The sequence below is a fragment of the Netta rufina genome, assembly GCF_964035555.1.
Source record: "Netta rufina genome assembly, chromosome: Z".
Classification (NCBI taxonomy): domain Eukaryota; kingdom Metazoa; phylum Chordata; class Aves; order Anseriformes; family Anatidae; genus Netta; species Netta rufina.
In genome coordinates this window covers 21,003,274-21,022,508 of record NC_140126.1, presented here as the reverse complement: position 1 = coordinate 21,022,508, position 19,235 = coordinate 21,003,274, and the positions used below count along the sequence as shown (strand labels likewise).

At 36.0% G+C, this 19,235-nt stretch overlaps 1 protein-coding gene across 1 annotated transcript in view; it reads right to left on the bottom strand.

Annotated features, from left to right (window-relative positions):
- ARSB (arylsulfatase B) overlaps nucleotides 1–19,235 on the bottom strand; it is a gene marked incomplete at its 5' end in the record, with an annotated part of 67,843 nt that overhangs the window by 47,500 nt on the left and 1,108 nt on the right. Inside the window, 3 exons of the mRNA XM_084305740.1 lie at nucleotides 12,376–12,583; nucleotides 14,519–14,709; nucleotides 17,156–17,342. Of these exons, the coding sequence (XP_084161866.1) occupies nucleotides 12,376–12,583; nucleotides 14,519–14,709; nucleotides 17,156–17,342 (586 nt within the window). The remainder of the gene's footprint in view (nucleotides 1–12,375; nucleotides 12,584–14,518; nucleotides 14,710–17,155; nucleotides 17,343–19,235) is intronic.

Here is a 19,235-nt window from a genome sequence, read left to right as displayed (position 1 = left end):
ATTCCAGTCATTGCAGGCACATAACAGTCTCTAGAGATGCAAAAAATTGCAAATGGTGTGAAGAACTTTAGTAGGAACGTATAGAAAAAGCAGATAAAAGACTAAGACTGAGCTGTAAGGAAATGAAATACAAAGAAGGGTCCTCATGAAAGGAGGGAAAAAGAGCTTGTTAGTTCAAACATTAGTATGAAATGGTAAAAATCCAGAACAGACACTGAGGTATTGGGTCTCCAAACCAATTTTGCATCAGATGCTTACAGGGTCTGGTACTTCTCATCCATGGCCGAATCTTAATATTCATGACTAAGGTGCACAGCTACTTTGAAATTCTTGCTGCTCTACTTTATTAGCTCTAAGTATGGATGAACACTTTCTAAGTTCTAGCCTTCAATATTTTATAGAATTTTTCCCAATATTAAACCCTTCCATTATAGTCCCAACACTGCTTCACTAAATACAAACAAACAACAGAAGGAACTTCTTTTCTGCAAGCATAGGAGATGGACAACACTAGGACCAGTGTAATACGCCCACAGAACATTTTGTTGTGATAATCTGTTTTTATCTGTCTAAATACTATAGATTGCCAGTAGATGCTAGACACACTGTGCCCTCCCCTAGACACTGCTGCTGTTTCTTCCTCTACTTTTCCTTACGATTTTCCATTACAATTGATACTCAAAGGTTCCCTTGGTGTATGTTTTTACATGCACCGTGTATATAATCATCTTTTTTTTTTTTTTTTTTTTCTGGGTAACTTCAGACACTCGTCTCACTTCAGTCTTACCTTCCATCCAACAGCTAGGAAGGCTCTATTTTTGACCCTCATCTCTAAATCACCGCTCAGTCCTAGATATCTTGTTTTCTTGTGTCAGACCATGGTCCAAGATAACTTCTTTATCTATGTCACAATATCCCCTCTGCACCTACTATTCACTGCTGCAATTTAATGTGGCAAAATACTGCCGAAAATCTATATTGACCATGGGTGACACCTTTAGTTCATGCTAGTTCTGCTTGAGTATCCAGGTATGTTCTAAAGCTTGCTTCCCTCAACAATTTAAAGAGGTGAGGGAGAGAATGAGAGAATGAGTGTATGAGTGTTTCCCACTTTTTTTTTTTTTTTTTTTTTTTTTTTTTTAAGATTATCTCTCAGGTACTCTTACTATATATAACCTGGTGTTTTGTTTTGTTTTGTTTTGTTTTTTTTCTTCTTCTCAAGGTGTATTCATCTAATCACATTTTCATAAATATATCCATGATCTCTTTTTCATCTCATAAAATTAAAGCTCATCTTTCCCTCTGCACATTTTTATCTCTTTCTATTTACCAACCTGATTTCTTTAATCAGTTTCATATCAGAGGACTTTAAAATACTATCTCATCTTTTCTTCCACAGCCTACTCTGCATTTTACCTATGTGATGATTCTTATGCATGCAACCATGGAAAGTCACAGTCCTGAATTATCAAAAATGTATTCCTTGTAGGCAATCAAAAACACAGAAGAAAGCTGAGATTTTCACACTTTAAAAATTCTTATCCTATCCCACTACATAAATATAATTATTTATCTCTTTCTTTCAGGAGACAGCACAGGTATTTCAGCAGGACAAAAGTAATGTTTTCCTGTATTTTGCATGTTATATATTGATCATCAGTGACTGGAATTAATCTTTCTCTTCTATCCTACTCAATAACCAATCTGAAATGCCACACAGATGAAACCACTTAGTCCAGAAAAGAAATCCTAGTGGCTACACATGCTTCAAAGAAAAGTGCAAATTCTTTCTCTCACCAAAGGGGGGAGTCTTTTCATAGCCCCCAGAAAAGAGATTTGTATTTCATGGCATGAAATGCCTAAATCCCTTTTAAGCATTTCTTAGAGAAATGGATGATCAAGAAAATATACAGGAAGGAGCAAAAAACTATGGATATTAAACATCCCTTCCATTTTTAAAGTCAACCAATTCTTAACTGATACAGTTATTTTAATAAGATACTGTAATTTAGAAAAACTTCTGTTTATGCATGATAGTTGTTTGGTTTTTTTTTACACTTTAAATCTGTAAAATGCACAAATTCCTAGGCATTCAGCACATCTGTATTCTGAGGCTCTAAGTAAATTCTGCTGTTTATACTCACCCATGAATTAAAGGAGTGAGGGAAAATCTTAATGCCTTAAAACATGCTAGAGTGAAACCTTCTACAAATTTATTATGTTGTATGCACAGGAATAACATGGGATGTTGGAAAGTGAAAGAGAAGAATACGACAGATAGTTGTGCTGAGTTTTATACGGAAGTTCTAGCTTCTTCTGTAGAGATTAGCCTTTACTCACACATTATTTGGAGCACACTTTAATTCTGGAATATTCAGAAGTACACAAAACAGATGAACTAACCAAGCCATACTCCATGTGAACATAGATGTATGGAAGAAAAATGCAAAGGAAGAAAACAGATTCAGAACTCAGCAGGGATTCAAATGATCTTTTTCAGGTAACACTTGACTTGGGCCATCTTACAACATCTGCAGCTTCTTCCAAATGCTTAATCCAGACCAGACAGTATTGTACATGTATGCTTCCTTCCCAAATTAGTGATGGATTTTCCTTACATTTCTATATTGATTCATAAAGCAAGGGGTGTCCATGACTGACAGAGTAAGTCTCTTGGACAAGCAGTATTTCTAAACATACATGATAGTTTTCTGTGAGATGGCTTTGTGCTGTTTCATAGAACATTAATCAGTTTCAGAGGAAATCTGAACATCTACGTATACAAAATTTCAAGCTTTGCATTTGTTCTGTTAAACCATGATTTATAATTTTGTTTTTCAATATTCCTTCAAAGAGTTATTTCCATCACTGTTTTCATTTGATCTGCAATATAAAATCAATATAGAATCAAATAGAAAACACAATAACAGCAGATACAAAAAAAAAATTAAAAAAATCAGTGCTTTAAGTGACAGATTTAGTATAGATCCACTATGGTGAGTGAATACTAGTGATATGAAACACTATTCCTCTTTTTCCTGTATATTCAAAATTGAAAAGTTGGTTATATAACAATTGTAAGCTCTAAAAAGAGTAAGAGCAATGTACAAAAGACTATCTACAAAAGGCTAATCTTGGTTTTGAGACCAGTTGATCAGAAAAACAGCATACATCTAGTTATATTGTAATATTTAGTAAATTTAATAGTACTTGATTATATAAGGGTACCCAATGTATTAGTAAATTCATGGTCATCATCTAAAATAACTTGCAGGACAAGGAAGAAATATATAAGGTTGTGCAAAGAAGAATCATCAGGAGAAAAAAAAAGGAAACTAATTTATCCAAAGTTTTTCTAATCTTTTTCCATCATCTGTGGTGATGTACTAGGATATAGTCCCCATAGAAAGTAAAAGACAATTCACCACTTGCTCACCTCTAGGTCAAGCAGGGCAATCAGGGATGGCTGTACCCACCAAGTCCTAGTAAGCTAAGGAAGGAGTAAATTCCTTCCCTCTAAAGTTTCTGATATATTTCCACTGTGCAACAACCGAGCTCTGAATGATGAAAGCTTAAAAAGAAACACAAACTGGCAAACTAGGAATGGTTGGAAAGCTGCCAGGCAGAGAAGGACCTGGGAGTGATGGTGGATAGTCAGATGAATATGAGCCAGCAGTGTGCTCAGGTGGCCAAGAAGGCCAACGGCATCCTGGCTTGTATCAGGAACAGTGTGACCAGCAGGGCTAGGGAGGTGATCGTCCCCCTGTACTCAGCTCTGGTGAGGCCGCACCTCGAGTACTGTGTTCAGTTTTGGGCCCCTCGCTACAAGAAGGACATCGAGGTGCTTGAGCGGGTGCAGAGAAGGGCGACGAAGCTGGTGAGGGGCCTGGAGAACAAGTCCTACGAGGAGCGGCTGAGGGAGCTGGGCTTGTTCAGCCTGGAGAAGAGGAGGCTCAGGGGTGACCTTATCGCTCTTTTTAGGTACCTCAAAGGAGGCTGTAGCGAGGTGGGGGTTGGCCTGTTCTCCCACGTGCCTGGTGACAGGATGAGGGGGAATGGGCTTAAGTTGAGCCAGGGGAGTTTTAGGTTAGATGTTAGGAAGAACTTCTTCACTGAAAGGGTTGTGAGGCACTGGAACAGGCTGCCCAGGGAAGTGGTGGAGTCACCATCCCTGGAAGTCTTCAAAAGACGTTTAGATGTAGAGCTTAGGGATATGGTTTAGTGGGGACTGTTAGCGTTAGGTTGGAGGTTGGACTCGATGACCTTGAGGTCTCTTCCAACCTAGAAAATTCTGTGATTCTGTGATATTTTGAAGGCTTTTTTTTCTTCTGTTGTTGTTCTACTGCATTACAAGATTTTACAATGAACTGTAAACAACAAAAACAGAAACAGAGTTCTCTTCTAACCCTGCATCTCATAGCATCTAATGTGATCCCATCACTTTGCCATCACCAGCCAGTCAACACAATTCTTTTAACAGAACATTTACTATACAGGAAAATGAACCAGGGACAGCTTATCAACCATCCAGAATAATATGATCCAAAAAACTAGACTATGGAAGATGTTGCTTTTCTTCTCCTCCTTTATGTAATTCTTTATTTGCTTTGCAATAGTGAGGCTTTGCTTTTTTTATATTAATTGCATTAAAAAAAATTAAATGTAATTCAACTTTGAGTACCAGTGACCATATAGGTTCTTTTAATCCACAACAACTAGATTTTAACAGGAGTAACAACTATAGCAGAAGACAGAATACCCAATTCATCCATGGTTTAATTCTGTAAACAACTGTTAAATGTTATTTATCGTGTTCCTTTGAAGGACTGGGGCTATATGAGCAATCATAGTCTTATACCTAATCAGAACCATATGGAGGCCAGTGTAACAGTCCATCCACACTGAAGCAGAACTGGAAAGTCTATTAAAAGTTAACTGTGAAACTATTTCATACATAACTTAAAAGTTTAAGAAGCCAGTTTGACCATGGTAGTGTCTCAATGCTGTTGAAAACAATGAGTCATGTGATTCATGAGACCTACAATATTTCTACAAAGCTAATTTCTGAATTTTTCACCTAAAAATAAGGAATAACAAAATTTGGAATTCCAAACAGAATTTGGAATAACAAAACAGGCAGACAACCTTAGACAAGGTAAACAAAAGGTAGACATAGGGACAAACAGAGAATGGGATGGGATAAAAACAAATATCCCCATAGTTTTCTTGCCTTTGCCCTGATGAGCAAAGCCTTGCATGCAGAATTCTTGTACATGGCTTGGATGTAACACTACCATCAGTCACTAGTATCAGTAATATAAGCAGGCAGTTAGATGTTTGGTTTTACTTTTTAAAGAAAAAACAACAACAACAACAACAACAAACTTAAAAATTTTGTTGGCAAATTCAGTATATACAAATGGGAATTAAATAGCATTTACTAGTGCCAGACACAATATGAGTAAGTACTAGACAGCTTCACACACAGCTCTGTAAATGCATCTCATTTTTGACCTTCAACATTCTTGCTGAAAGTGTAGGTCACAAACAAGGACTTCGGAGCCTTTCCTTTGTGTGATTTAAGCTCATGATTGTGACTCAGAGTTAAACAGAGAGTACTGTCAATAATGGCAGAAAATGATCACATTTGGGGAAAATTTCTCCCCTCTGATCTTCACAGCATGAATAATGCTTATTCTGTATATGTTCCAAGTACGGAACTCCCATTGAGGTTTTGTTTTAAAAAAAAAAAAAAAGTACAGCATACACAGCGGAGATCTACACTGCGGATAAGTTACTCACAGCAGGAATTAGAGAATAACTTTGTCCTTAATTTGAACTCATATTCTTCCCTGCTTCCCCATAATGGATTTGAAAGATCCATTTGTTGTTGTATTTTCCAATTGTGCTGCAAGTGTGATAAAAATGTAAGCACACTAACTCTGATGGCTAGTATGAAACATACATTTTCAAGGAAACAAACCACAATCATTTAGTTAAGATCAGCTGATGAAAAAACATCTGTTGTATACTTCATTATGATGCAGAAAGAGTAACATGGAAGGGTCAATATATGCAGGAGAAAAGCCACTCTAAAAAGTGTCTTCAGGCTGATGATGCATTATTCTGTTTTCAGCACTTAATACAAACTTTTTTTTGTGTGTATGAGATGGAAGAACTACTCGAAGTCTTTCTGTTGGAAGCACAGTAGGAAGAGAAAATCCCACCTTCTCCTATAAAATTCTGCTCATGTAATTTTTGTCCTGCTTTAAATACACCCATAGGGCTTTTATTTTCCATCAAGGGAACATAATATCTCTGATGCATCAGAGCACCATGATTTTGCAGAGTTGTGTTCAAATAAATCAACATTATTATTTTTTTTAACTTACCAGAATTGTCTGTTTACTCTCCTGACTGTTCTAATGCAGAAAAAAAAAAAAAAAAGATCTTGTGGAAAAAGTGAATTTGATTTATAGAAGATTCTAATACATGTAGATACAAACTTAGTCCTATAACAGCTGCATGCACAATATCCTTTTTCATTCTGTTCTTTTTCCTTTTTTTATCCCATCTCTTTCCCAGTACAGCAATAGGATCCTAGTGCAGACAGCTTTAGGCAACCACCTTTACTTTAAGCAGCCTCAGCAATTAAACAGGTCTCAGAGTTACAGACCCTGCTGTCAGGTCTACACCAGCATTCACCATCACTAAATACAAGTGAAATGCAAAGGCAAATTTTAACGTGAAACTACCATGAATAATCTGACAAACTTTTCATATGTCTGCAGAAAGCAAGTGAAATGAGACATAATTAAAAAAAACTTTGGACTCTTCCCAGTGAATGACAAAGCACTGAACCAGACCATTGAATTGTATGTAGAAGATTATTATACATAGTATAAAGGCTACTTTTACACTATCATACAGAACAAATTAGTATAGTTTAATAGTAAACACAGTTCAACACAGCCTTTCAACAGCTATGTGAAATTATTACATGTCATTAACATGTAAAATAAGCTGTTTTCAGCATTCATTACTACCTCTCAGACCGAGAAAAAAAAAAAAAAAAAAAGCTAGAATAACTGTTAGCATACCTAAGTTTTAATCAAAAATGGCCAGCTTGTGACACCAGCAAAATTAATTTCTGAGGTTTATTTACCAGTTAACTTCATTTTAAGTACTGACATTTGCTCAAAACAGGAAGAAAAATTCAATTTTTGCACTTATTGTGGAATTTAAAACACAAAACATTATAAGAAGTGAGTATCTCTGGGACAAGGCCATTCTCTGTTCAGGAACTCAATTTTGGAATGCTAGGTTTTGCAAGGAAAAAAGAAGGGAGGGGTAGGGGAATTCAATACTATAAGAAAGAAAAAGTAAATAAACATTTTCTGCAAAACATTTTAGGTTTTCACATGGCTTCAGAATAGGAAAACAAAATCATTATATTTCTTGACTATCAACACCTTCTCATTTTTCATTTTGAAATTGATTTCTGTCATATGACAACATTTCTGCTTCTGATAACATTCTTGAAAAAACATCTCAATGAGTCATTACTATTATCTGCATCTTAGGGCATCAATCTAGATGGGCTGTGTAACACACAACACTAGATAGAAGAAACTCTATTATTTCCAAAAACATTTATTCTTACCTCCCATAATCTAATGTGGAAAAAGTTTAAATAAAAAGAACAAAAGCCAGTACTAGAATATGAAACACCAAACACATGCACCTTTCATTATTTATCACTGGCATGCAATACCTGTGATCAGTGCAAGTACAGCAATAAGATGTACCTCTTATCTGCATAATAACAAGCTTAAACACTCAAGATATAAAAATAATATTTGCTAGTACACAAACTCTAATAAATTGTTTCATTGAAGGTAATTGCAACCAAGAGATATGTGCTTACTTCATCTTTAGGAAAAAAGATATTCTGGTACTTCCCTTGCTGGCAGTACACTGAACCTTTCAGAATTTCCTGACAAGAGAGATTAAAGCAGTTCTTCAGATCTATAATTGAGCAGACTTACTAAAAATTCTGTCTGATACACAACCTTCAAAGTTAGCACCTCTAACAACACAATCAGATAATAACTCTTTTAACCAATCTGTCCTTTAGTTGCTTTGGATAATCTAGAACTAAAAGTCTCTCTCAAGTCCCTTACCTACTAAAGAGAATGAGCAGAGTTTCACTTAGGAACAAAGATATGGATAAAAATAGCCCTCAAGAAAAGTCCGGTGGAAGTCAGATCCCCAATTTATACCGAAGTAGAAGCTAGACACAAGCAAAAAAAACACATAATTTTATCAGACAAAGAGCACAAAATGCTCAAAATAAAATAAAATCGACTAAGACGAATTCTTTATTAGGGAAAGATAATATAAAGTTTTGGGAAAAAAATAAAGGAGTATATGAGAGAGGCTGTACAAACATCAGTAAGTATGTCCAAGACAATTTGTGCTTCTATTAATCACAATTCTAAAATGATAAAAAGACCATCTTTTGGAGTGAAAACAGCCATCACTGTCACATGCTCCATTATGGAAAGGATTTATGTAGTTTCCTCTTAGTAATGTAAACCTAGGTTTGAAGAGAAAAAAATCTACATATTTTACTGTTCAAAGCCCTCTCATGGCAACTACCAGACACTACAGTGTTAATTCCCCTTTAAGAATTGTTGGACATATTGGAAGAAACAGTGGTAAGGGAGTTTGCTTCAAATTTTTTTAGAATATTTAAAAGCTGAAAGTTAAATAAGACAAGGGATATTAGCTCTAATATAGAACTCAAATCAGAAGTCAGATTCCTATGTTCTAATGCTGGCAAGTTTCTACTCAAATCACTTGCTGTATATTGCAAAAACTATAAACACGTGCTATACACAGCAAATCCCAACTTCTTACCTCAAATACAGGTTTATATTTGAAGCAAAACTTGGACTACAAGCCAGTTTTAATAGTGCTAAGTTAAATTTGTATGCTTCTTATGACCTTTGGTTATTTTAAATTAAGGTCCTCTTCGGGAAAGTTCTAGGTATGTTCTTTTACGTTTCCAAAAAGAAAAACAAACCCTATCTCTTGTTATTTTTAAAAAATTTATTTATTTCAAATTAATAAAACACCATGGATACCCAAGGCACTGCAACATTCATTTTTACTTGTTTTGCTTAGACCACAACTATATTTTCACCACTGATTCCATTAGTGTAGAAGTACTTGTATCTACAGGGTAAAATCTGCTCTATAAAAGCAAATTCTGTTTTGTATTGCACCAGTCTAGAAGTTGCTTCTATCCACTACTTGATACATAAATATAACACCACATACTATCATCCTATCCTCCTCCCACCCTCTTATTTACCTGCAGAAATAGCTTATGAATCTGTTCAAGAAGACACCTGAGATGTTGATTTACACAGTATACTACTGAGGCATGGTGAGACTTCATTAATGACCAAAGTACTTAATTCTTGGCGCAGTATTTCTGTCAAGCTTTTTACTTCCTTAAAAGTGGAACTGGAGATCTACACAATTTACAAAGCCCTTTTAAAATGTGCAATAGTTCCATTTGCCAACTGGCATATTTTCAAGTGAATCTTGGTTTAGCAATTACATATACTAATAGGAAGAAACACTCAAGAGTTTAACAAAAAGAAATCTATTGTGAGAGCAAAGAGTATGTCAAGTTCTAGTCCAGAACTAGATAGTGCCATACTGGCACCCACTAAATAGACATCTTTCATTTTGGGTTTGATACTTAACAGTGAAGGAATCAACGGGAAGACTGTATGTTTGTTGCAATGCTATGTGGCACAGCAAACAATAGCAAACAATTACTGTAATTTCTATATTTTTTCTGTGAATTTTGAAGTAGTAAGATGCAAACATCCAAATGTGAATATTGGCCACAACTAGAGGGGAAAAGTAACAAACCTAGTAAAATGTACAGCAAAAATACGTTCTTCACTTCTTTTTTCTCTACAGTTCTCCAACACAATGCTTATCAAACCACATAATAAAACAGTGGGTGCTTTCATAGTCCCGTGTCTTTAGCTACTATGCTGAAGAGACATGCAGCCACTGTTCAATAAAATTATGGATACTATTTATCCTTCTCTAAGTTCTCCCTTGTAGTCCTCATTTGAACCCTTAAAATGACCCTATTGATTCTTAGCTCTGCAAGAGAGGAAGAAATATTTTGAAGAGAATTCCTAATCATATAGGAAAATGTGCATCTTTTGTCATATTGAGCAAGAGGAGGGTCTACATGTTCCACAAGAGCATTGGGCAGCCCCTGTAGAGCTGAAAAAATATTTTTAAGAAGTATACCAGAAAAAAAATGTGTATGAAAAAAGAGTTAGGGGCATGTCCTACAGTTAGAACACACAGGAGCATTGGTTTTACTATAAAAAGTATCTCAAGCCAGACTGCAGACCCAATTCCCAAAATCATTACTTAAGTAACACCATACCATAAGTACCAATGCACACTAACACTCCCAGTTATAAAGAACTTGCAAGCTGTGCAAATAACTTGCAGAGAGATCTCACATAGTATAATTCTCTGCACAAGACACCCAACTACAGACCCTCTCAAGTTTCTTTTCAACCACTTTCTGATGCCCATTTTGAAACACACCATCTGCAAAAGTGATAGATAGAATATAGAAAAGCTGAATAGATTTCACACCTCTTTTTTCCAATACTTAATGATTTCAACATTTGTTGTTTTGGAAGCTTGATCTTTAATGCATGCAATGTTTTATGCCTGTAAAGAACACTTGTGTGAACTGAGGAAAGAACAATGGAAAAAATGAATCACTGCCTGCGATCTCCTTGATCTAGGCACAATTTCCTTACATTTCAATCATATTAAATTCCATTCCCGGCAGTTTAAAACATCAATTAAGTCAAGACAAGTCCCATTAGACAGGACAGATACTGGATTCTCCTGACTGTCTGACTCCTGTTGAAATGTACCTGTAATTGATTATGAGATAACTACTGTTAAAAGCAAGGCATACTCTATTTGGAAGAAAGTGTTTTATAAAATATAAATAAATATATCTCTCTAATTCAGTTATTCTCTAAACTTTCAGCTCAGATGTCTTTAGTTTTATTCCATAACGTACTGAAAAACATTACTGAAAACACTCTGTTAGGACCCCATGAACAAAGAGTGGATTTTTTCCACATGGAATAAGCATTGCTATCATTTTCCATATGGCTTTGCTGTTTAATTTTGGTTCTAAATATGAAAACATTGTAAACAAAAATAAGCACAAAAAAGTTATCGAATCCTATCAGAGACAAAACCTGGACACAAATGAACCACTACAAGGCAAACAGACTTGGACTTAGAATGTTGTTTCAAGATTTCAAGTGCTATACAAAACAGCTGATAAACTCAAAATATGTCACTTCATTTTAATCAAGTCTTGAGTTTGGGTTTTTGCATTTGGATCTCTTTTGGGGGAGAAGTGGTTTTCGGTTGCTTGCTTGCTTTGTTTTTCTACATAGTGTTCAAAGAAAATGAATTTGCCATTTTAACAGCCTTGATGTGTAAAGCCTGGACAAACAAGCAATTTTAAGCACTGAAAGGTGACTTCCCACTGCCAACCAAACAATATTGTCTATTTTCCTGAAACCTTGCCAAGCATCTGTATTTTGAAAAGGTTCCACTTCATTCCAAGTTTGGAAACAAAGATAAAAGTTTTATAATCCATTATTTATATTCTCCTAATACTCTAGAAACTAGATCATATGCTAATACATACACAATTTTAGCTTGTAATTTGGCAACCTAGATTGTATCATCACATATTAAGTTTTTTTTTTTTATTAACACACCTCTTCTTCATGGGAGTAATGTGCCAGTGAAATATTTCAAGGAAGAAACTGCAAAAATTACACGTTATGTAAAAGTAGGAGAAAGAAAGAGTTTTGTCTTCAAAGTACTTGCTGTCTGGCAGTTTGAACTTCCTGCAATAGGTGGCAATTTGTAGACTGAGCAGACAGCTACCTATATTGATCAGGACATATGAATATGACATACAACATCCTCTCAATAAGGATTCAATTCGGATAGGTATACAGTGACCTCACACCTATTAAGATGCCTCCAACTTCACTTCACTCCTCTGCTTTCACAACACTGTTCCTACTCTGATAGGAGTATCCTCCATTTTCTCTGATACTTCTTCAGATTTGTTTTAGTCATACATAAGACAGCCATAAGACAGCCCTTCCGTAATTACAAAATATATTGAGGAAAGACAGAGGGGCCAGATGTGTCTGCATTCAGCTTGTTAGACACTGTATCAAAGATATTACGAAAAGAATATTCAAACTAACTTACCAGTAGAGAAAACAAGAACAGTATTATCCCAAAGACCATATCTTTTCAGAGCATCAGTAAGATTTCCTACAGCTTCATCCATAAGAGTCACCATTCCCGCATAATGGCGCCTCTTCTCATCTTTAATGGAGGAGTAGGGTTTCATGTATTCTTCAGGGACCTCAAGAGGCTCATGAACAGACTGAAAAGCAAGGTAGAGAAAGAGGGGCTGGGGTGGAAAGGACAGAAAATAAGTTAGTTGAATGTAAAGTACTAAACAAAAAAGTTGCTGTATGAAAAGCAGTCCTGATAATTAACAGCTACAGAAATGTATTCAACTTCCCACTTTAGTATCTGGTAAAATTATGGACAAGATTATTCTGGGAGTTGTTGGAAAACACTTGGAAAAAAAAAATGCTGCCATTGGTCATAGCCAAAATAGGTTTACAAGGGGAATGTCCTGTTTAACTAACTTAATTTCCTTTTATGAAAAGTTTACCCATCTAGCTGAACAATGGAAACTAATAGACATGTTCTTTCTGGACTTCAGCAAAGCTTTCAACAGTTTCTCTCAGTATCCTTCTGGACAAAATATTCAGCATACAACTAGACAAGAATATAATACAACGGAGATCAATTAGCTGATGAATCTGGCTCAAAATGTTGTAGTAAATGGGGCTACATCAGGCTGGTGACCAGTCACTAGTATGGTTCCTCAGCGTTACATTTTAGAGCCAGCGTTACATTTTAAAAAATTTTACATTTTCTTTTCAGTGTTTTCATAAATGACCTGAATGCAGGACTAAAATGCACACTAAGTTTGCAGATAGGTTAAGCAGAACTTTTGACTCCAGTGAGTGTGGAAAGGTCTCGAACACAGATCTTGACAAATTAGAGGGCTGGGCAATCCCCAGCCACATGAAGCAAGTGCTGGATGCTGCACCCAGGAAGGGCCAACCCTGGCTATTTATACAAACTAGGGGATAAGAGGCTGGTGACCAGCCCCACAGAAAGGGATCCAGGGGTTCTGGCCGACAGCAAGCTGAACACAAACCAGCAGTGTGCCCTGGCAGCCAGGAGGGACAACCCTACTTTTGGGTACATCAGGGGTGGCATTGCTGGCTAGTCAATGGAAGGGATTGTCCTGCTCTGCTCCGTGCTGGTGCAACCTCAACACAAGTGTTATGTGCAGTTTTGGGCACCACAGTATAAAAAGGACACAAAACTATTAGAGAGCGTCCAAAGGAGGGCTACAAAGGTGGTGAAGTGCCTAGAGGGAAAGATGTGTAAGGAGTGGATGAGGTCCTTGGTTTGCTCAGCCCCGAGCAGAGCAGGCTGAGGGGAGGCCTCATGGTGGCCTGCCGCTCCCTCACAAGGGCAGCGGAGGGGCAGGCGCTGAGCTCTGCTCTCTGGGGGCAGCGACAGGACCCGAGGGAACAGCATGGAGCTGGGACAGGGGAGGGTCAGGCTGGGGGTTAGGGAAAGGGTCTGCACCCAGAGGGTGGTGGGGCACTGGGACAGGCTCCCCAGGGCAGTGGTCATAGCACCGAGCCTGCTGGAGATCAAGGAAGCATTTGGACAATGCTCTCAAAGAGAGGGGTCTGATTTTTGGTTGGTTAAGTGTGGAGCCAGGAGTTAGACCCAATGATTCTAGTGGGTCCCTTCCAACTCAGGACATTCTACAGTTCTATTACTGCCTCTTCTAATCCCTAAGCACAGACTAATAAAACTTTGATAAAGGACTTAGGCAAAACTGGGGGAGAACAGCAAGTGTATATCTTTTCTTCATAATACAGCTAAAGTGTTTTTTTTGTTTTTTTTTTTTTGTTTTTTTTTGTTTTTTTTTTAATGAAAATTCTCCTGCTAAGCTTTTCAGTACCCTTTTAGTTACATGCTAAATCATTTCTATAAATTCATTACTTCTATTGTCAAAAATCAAACGGAGAAGGGTAGGAGGCCAGAGTTACGCAGCCAAAACTCATCCCAAAAGGGAGACAAGGCAAGTTTTATCAGTGCCTCTTTTCACATTTAGCTCTGTGTACCCTGTTGAAAAGCCCACATTTACAGCCCAAATGTAGCTCTCCGCATTAATACTTCATTAACATTTTTATAAACATTCTTCAGTGTTAAAATTCTCAAATAAAGTAAGAACTGCTGACTCTACCTTCTCGGTTTTATGATTGGCTATGAGATCTATAGCTCTTTCTGTAAATAAATTAGTGGAATACATGTTTTTAAATCCAGTTGCAACTTCTTCTCCATCTCGGAAGTCCAGAGCACAGCGTGTTACATTCTTTGCTTTGATGAGCACGCAGTGATCATGAGAATAATAATCCTCACTCCCCAGAAGATAGCCTAGAACAGGAAAAGATGACAAGTAAACAGATCAACACAACATCATAGAAACAGATGCATTTTTTTTTGGGGGGGTGGGTGGAGTGGGGGACATTTTGAACTGAGACACACATCCAACATTTGATAATCAGCAATGATATCACTTGATAGGACTAAGTATCTCAACATTTAACACACAGACTTTTTATCACTACTACAAATAGTAATTTCAAAGCACACAAAACAGTTTGAAAGCAGTGTAATGACACTATATAGGGATAACTTTATATCAAAGACCTTAGTATCAAACTTACACACTGATAGCAAAGGAATGACCTATTCCTGTACTACTATAATTTTTATCTGGTTTGATTTGGTATACTTGCTTTTTCCACATAAGACTTTTCTCTCTATTAGAACGCTTGGAATTTATTTTGTTAGGAATTGCTTGTGTGTGTGTCTGTTTGTTTTTTAACATTAAAATGCATCCAAGTATGAAATGTTTTGTTTGTTTGTTTGTTTTAACTGTAAAGTAATTTCTGATCCTCTGCTGACCCCAACTGGTGAAAAGAAGATACTACTATTTAAAGATACCAAAAAGAAAAAGACTATGTATAAATTCTAGACGTATAAATTTTCTCCTATCAAGGGCTACCCTGTTAAGCATTGAGTGCCATTGTTTTTTATTGACCAGAAACAAAACTCTTTGAAATCATTCCAATCTCAATAATTACTACGTCTAAAATTAAATTTCAGATTTATCTTCTAGTACCCTGAGGAAAAAAAAATCTGGAAAAAAAAAAGTGAAGTTCTGCAAAATCAAATTAAAACTGAGACCAACAACTAAAAATTGAGGAACTTTACTTCTTTGCTTGAACTTTTATACATCAACTTCAAGTATCACTACTCAAAATAAATAAATAAATAAAAAGCTTGCTAAAGAATCAAATGAGTGTCCCTAACTGCAATCAACTCCTACTGGAACTATATGAACAGAATAGGATATTAAACCACCACATACGCTGAAAAATAATTCCCTTGGTGTCATGCTGGGCACCCAATGACTATGCCTAGAGCCAGCCTTAGTCCTGGTATTAAAAGCCTGCTCATTCCTAGGAGCATAAGCCTACATCTATGCCATCAAGAATAAGATAAGATCCTGTGAAGGGATGAGAGCAGACAACCAACAGGAGAAGAGGCATATAGATTCAAACAGTGGTCCATCATGTTACGATCCATATTTACTATCTTAATTCAGTTGTGAAACCATATCCCAAGCTCTCTGAAGAGTCAAGAGAGACAATCTAAGGGAACAGTTCTTTCCACCTAGAATTTGAATCGCCAGTATCTATTAGGGAACATAGCACAAATAGGTTTTTAGGTACCAAACATTACATAAGAGGAGTGTGGGCTTAAATAAGCAAAGCTAAAGTTTCTGTATCTTAATTTCCCTATTGTAGAATTGGGCAGCATTATTGTCAACAGCTTATGGAGTTATTTTGAAGATTATCTGTTTTGAAATCCTACATTCAATTAAAGTTTTTAAAACCAACCAAGTGGAAGTTAACAACTTTATATTCAGTATCGGGTGCTATGTGCTGTATTACTGATAACCTGATTCGCATAATGGGGAAAAATTATGATATTATAGTATAAAGTAATTATATTGAAATAAATATTACAATGTGGAAATAAATATTATTATAGGCAAATATTCACATTCATGTGGGATACCTGCACAAAACTATTAAACATCCAATAAATACTTGGACAGGAGCTTTTGTGAGAGGAAAAATATGTAATAAGTAATTACAAGTTGCTTTGTAATACACACACACAGACAATCTAATTCTGGCATTATCCTTTTTTTTTTTTTTTTTTTTTTTTTTTTTAAATCAGAGTAATTGATTAGCTTATGTAATACCTGAGTGTCACAGCTTGTGAGCTCCTGTAACATCCACATTTTGTATGCTGTTTTTATAAAGGCTCTCATATCACCTTCCTTGCCAGAGGAAGTGGAAAACCAGTGATAGTCTATTCACAAAGCATGAAGAGACTTTATTTCTCTCTCATTTAAATATATCAGCTTTTTAGCAGTTTAATGTTATTTGCAGAGCATGTGAGGTCTACTGTCTGATCTAAAAAGTACAGTTTAGAGACACTTTTAAAATGAAACTAGTCACTACAACTTAAATCTTCTAAGCATCACAGAATGAAATTAAACACAGATCTTTAAAGAGAAATTCTTTGGAGGCACTCAATAATTACAGTGTTTTCTTCAATAGATCATAAGGCTTGGGCATGCATTTAAGGCACTAACTTATTTTTAACAGTTATGCACTGGAAATATGCATGCTCAAGTATTACTTATGCACTCATAGTATATCTGCTCTTCTTGGAAGAATCAAGCAGTTTTCTCATAATTTTTAACACTACATTTATTGCCCGTGTTAAATTTAACCATTACCAAAGTAAGTATCAAATCCTCTGCGTGTTGGAAGGCATTCTTTCCTGTACATCCCTAAATGCCACTTCCCCACCATGTGAGTAACGTATCCTGCATCTTTAAGTAGCTCTGGTAGGAGTTTCTCATCTAGTGGTAGACAGCTGGGCTGGCACGGCCAGATTATTTGGTGTTGTAAACCTGTGTGGATCTAGTAGGGAAAAGAAAGGAAGAGGTATTAGTTACAATGCAGTAACACATAAGCACATCCAAAAAGAAACAATATTACACAGCAGGGTAGCATTAGGTTTAGGGCCTGCTGGTTTCACTGATGTAGCACCATGGAAGTTCAGGAAGCCAAAGATGAGGTCAGGAGTGCATGGAGGAAGAACTGCCAGTGTTAACAAGAGGATCTTCCCAGTCATAATTCAAGCGCAATAAAAATAAATAAATAAATAATCAAGCCTGTTGTATTTTTGTCTAAAAGCCTAACAGGTAACTACCACCATTACAGTCTTCCTGAAGACTCGGGATAGCACCTCAACATAGAATGCAAAAATTAAAATAGAATGCAGATGGACAAAAAGATGCAATGCAGTTACAGCTACAGAGCTTGTGCCTTTATTGGAGTATTGTTACTGGAGGAAAAGGTGGCAAAGGCTAGGAAAGCTATTTTTGCAGTACTGCTCCAAATGGGTATTACATAAACATAAGTATGTATTTACTTACATCCTCAAAGTGAGTGTTGAGCATTTTTACAAATAAAATAAAATAAAAATCAGATGTTTGAGATCAGGCAAGGTTTAGACACTGACTAGATCTGACCTCTGACTGTTCCACCCAGGTTTCTGAACTTAACAAGTGGTGAACTTTGTATCTCTTCACAAAAGCATGACCAGTAATAACAGTCTGAGTAGTATATTTTGCTTGATACAAAAAACCTCTTCAGTTACTATGTACTACAAGCTGACTTTTGTCAACTCTCATATCTCTTACTAAAAAAAACACCACAGACAAACAAGAGTCCCACTACCCTAGATCTACGAGGGAAAACACACACATACCAGTTTAAATATCTTGTTTTTTCACTAAGTGTTTCTAGTAATCTGCCTCTGTCAAAGCACAACATCTCCAAGACCCCCTAGACTGCAAGACATCAGATTTCATAATGCCACTAAGCATTCCGGTGAAGCAAGCTAAATGATTAATTTGAAATCATCCTGGTAGCAACCATCTGAACTCACTTTTAAACCAAGTAAGCCCTAACATAAAGTGCATGGGTAAGTAGACTAGACTAGTAGATGAGTACACAGTGGTGGGTGTATTAGTTGCTAGTTTTCTTTGAAAATGGAGCTGGATTTGTTTATTTATTTATTTATTTTTAATGCAGCATTAGAAAAGTATTATTAATATAGTGGAAGATACAAGTTAGGAAAATATTGCAATTCCCTCCACCACAGCCTATAGGGAAAAAAAAGAAAAAAAAGAAAAAAAAAAAAAAAAAGGAAAACAAATCTACAACTTTCAAAAACCAACAGCTTTTCTCTTTTTTTTTTTTTTTTTTTTTTTTTTTTTTTCTCATAGACTGCAGGGCAGCTATCAGAATTCCAGCTCCAGATGTAGGTTACATTCTTAAATCTTTGAGTAATTCTTCATCACGTTCACCATATCATTGTATAAAACAACTATTTAACAAGTGTGTGGAGTTTTGTTTCCTGAACAGAATGCCTGCTCAATTTTATAGACAATTTACTTCAATTTTCTAATATATTTTACTCATTTTTAATAAGGTCAACATGATATTGAATTATCAAGTCAGATACATATGATGAACTTAAATCAAGACTGAACTACGAGCATTTCTAATTTCCATTCTAAGATCAGATGCTGCGAAGTCCAGTTGACACTGACCCATTTGTAGACAAGCAAGTTAACAGCATGAACTGCATTCTAGAATAAGTCAATATGAAGAAATAGTGTAAGTAATTAAAAAAAATAAAGTACTGGTTAAAAAAAAAGAAAAGAAAAGAAAAAAAGAAAAGAAAAGAAAAAAAGAAAAGAAAAGAAAAAAAGAAAAGAAAAGAAAAAAAGAAAAGAAAAGAAA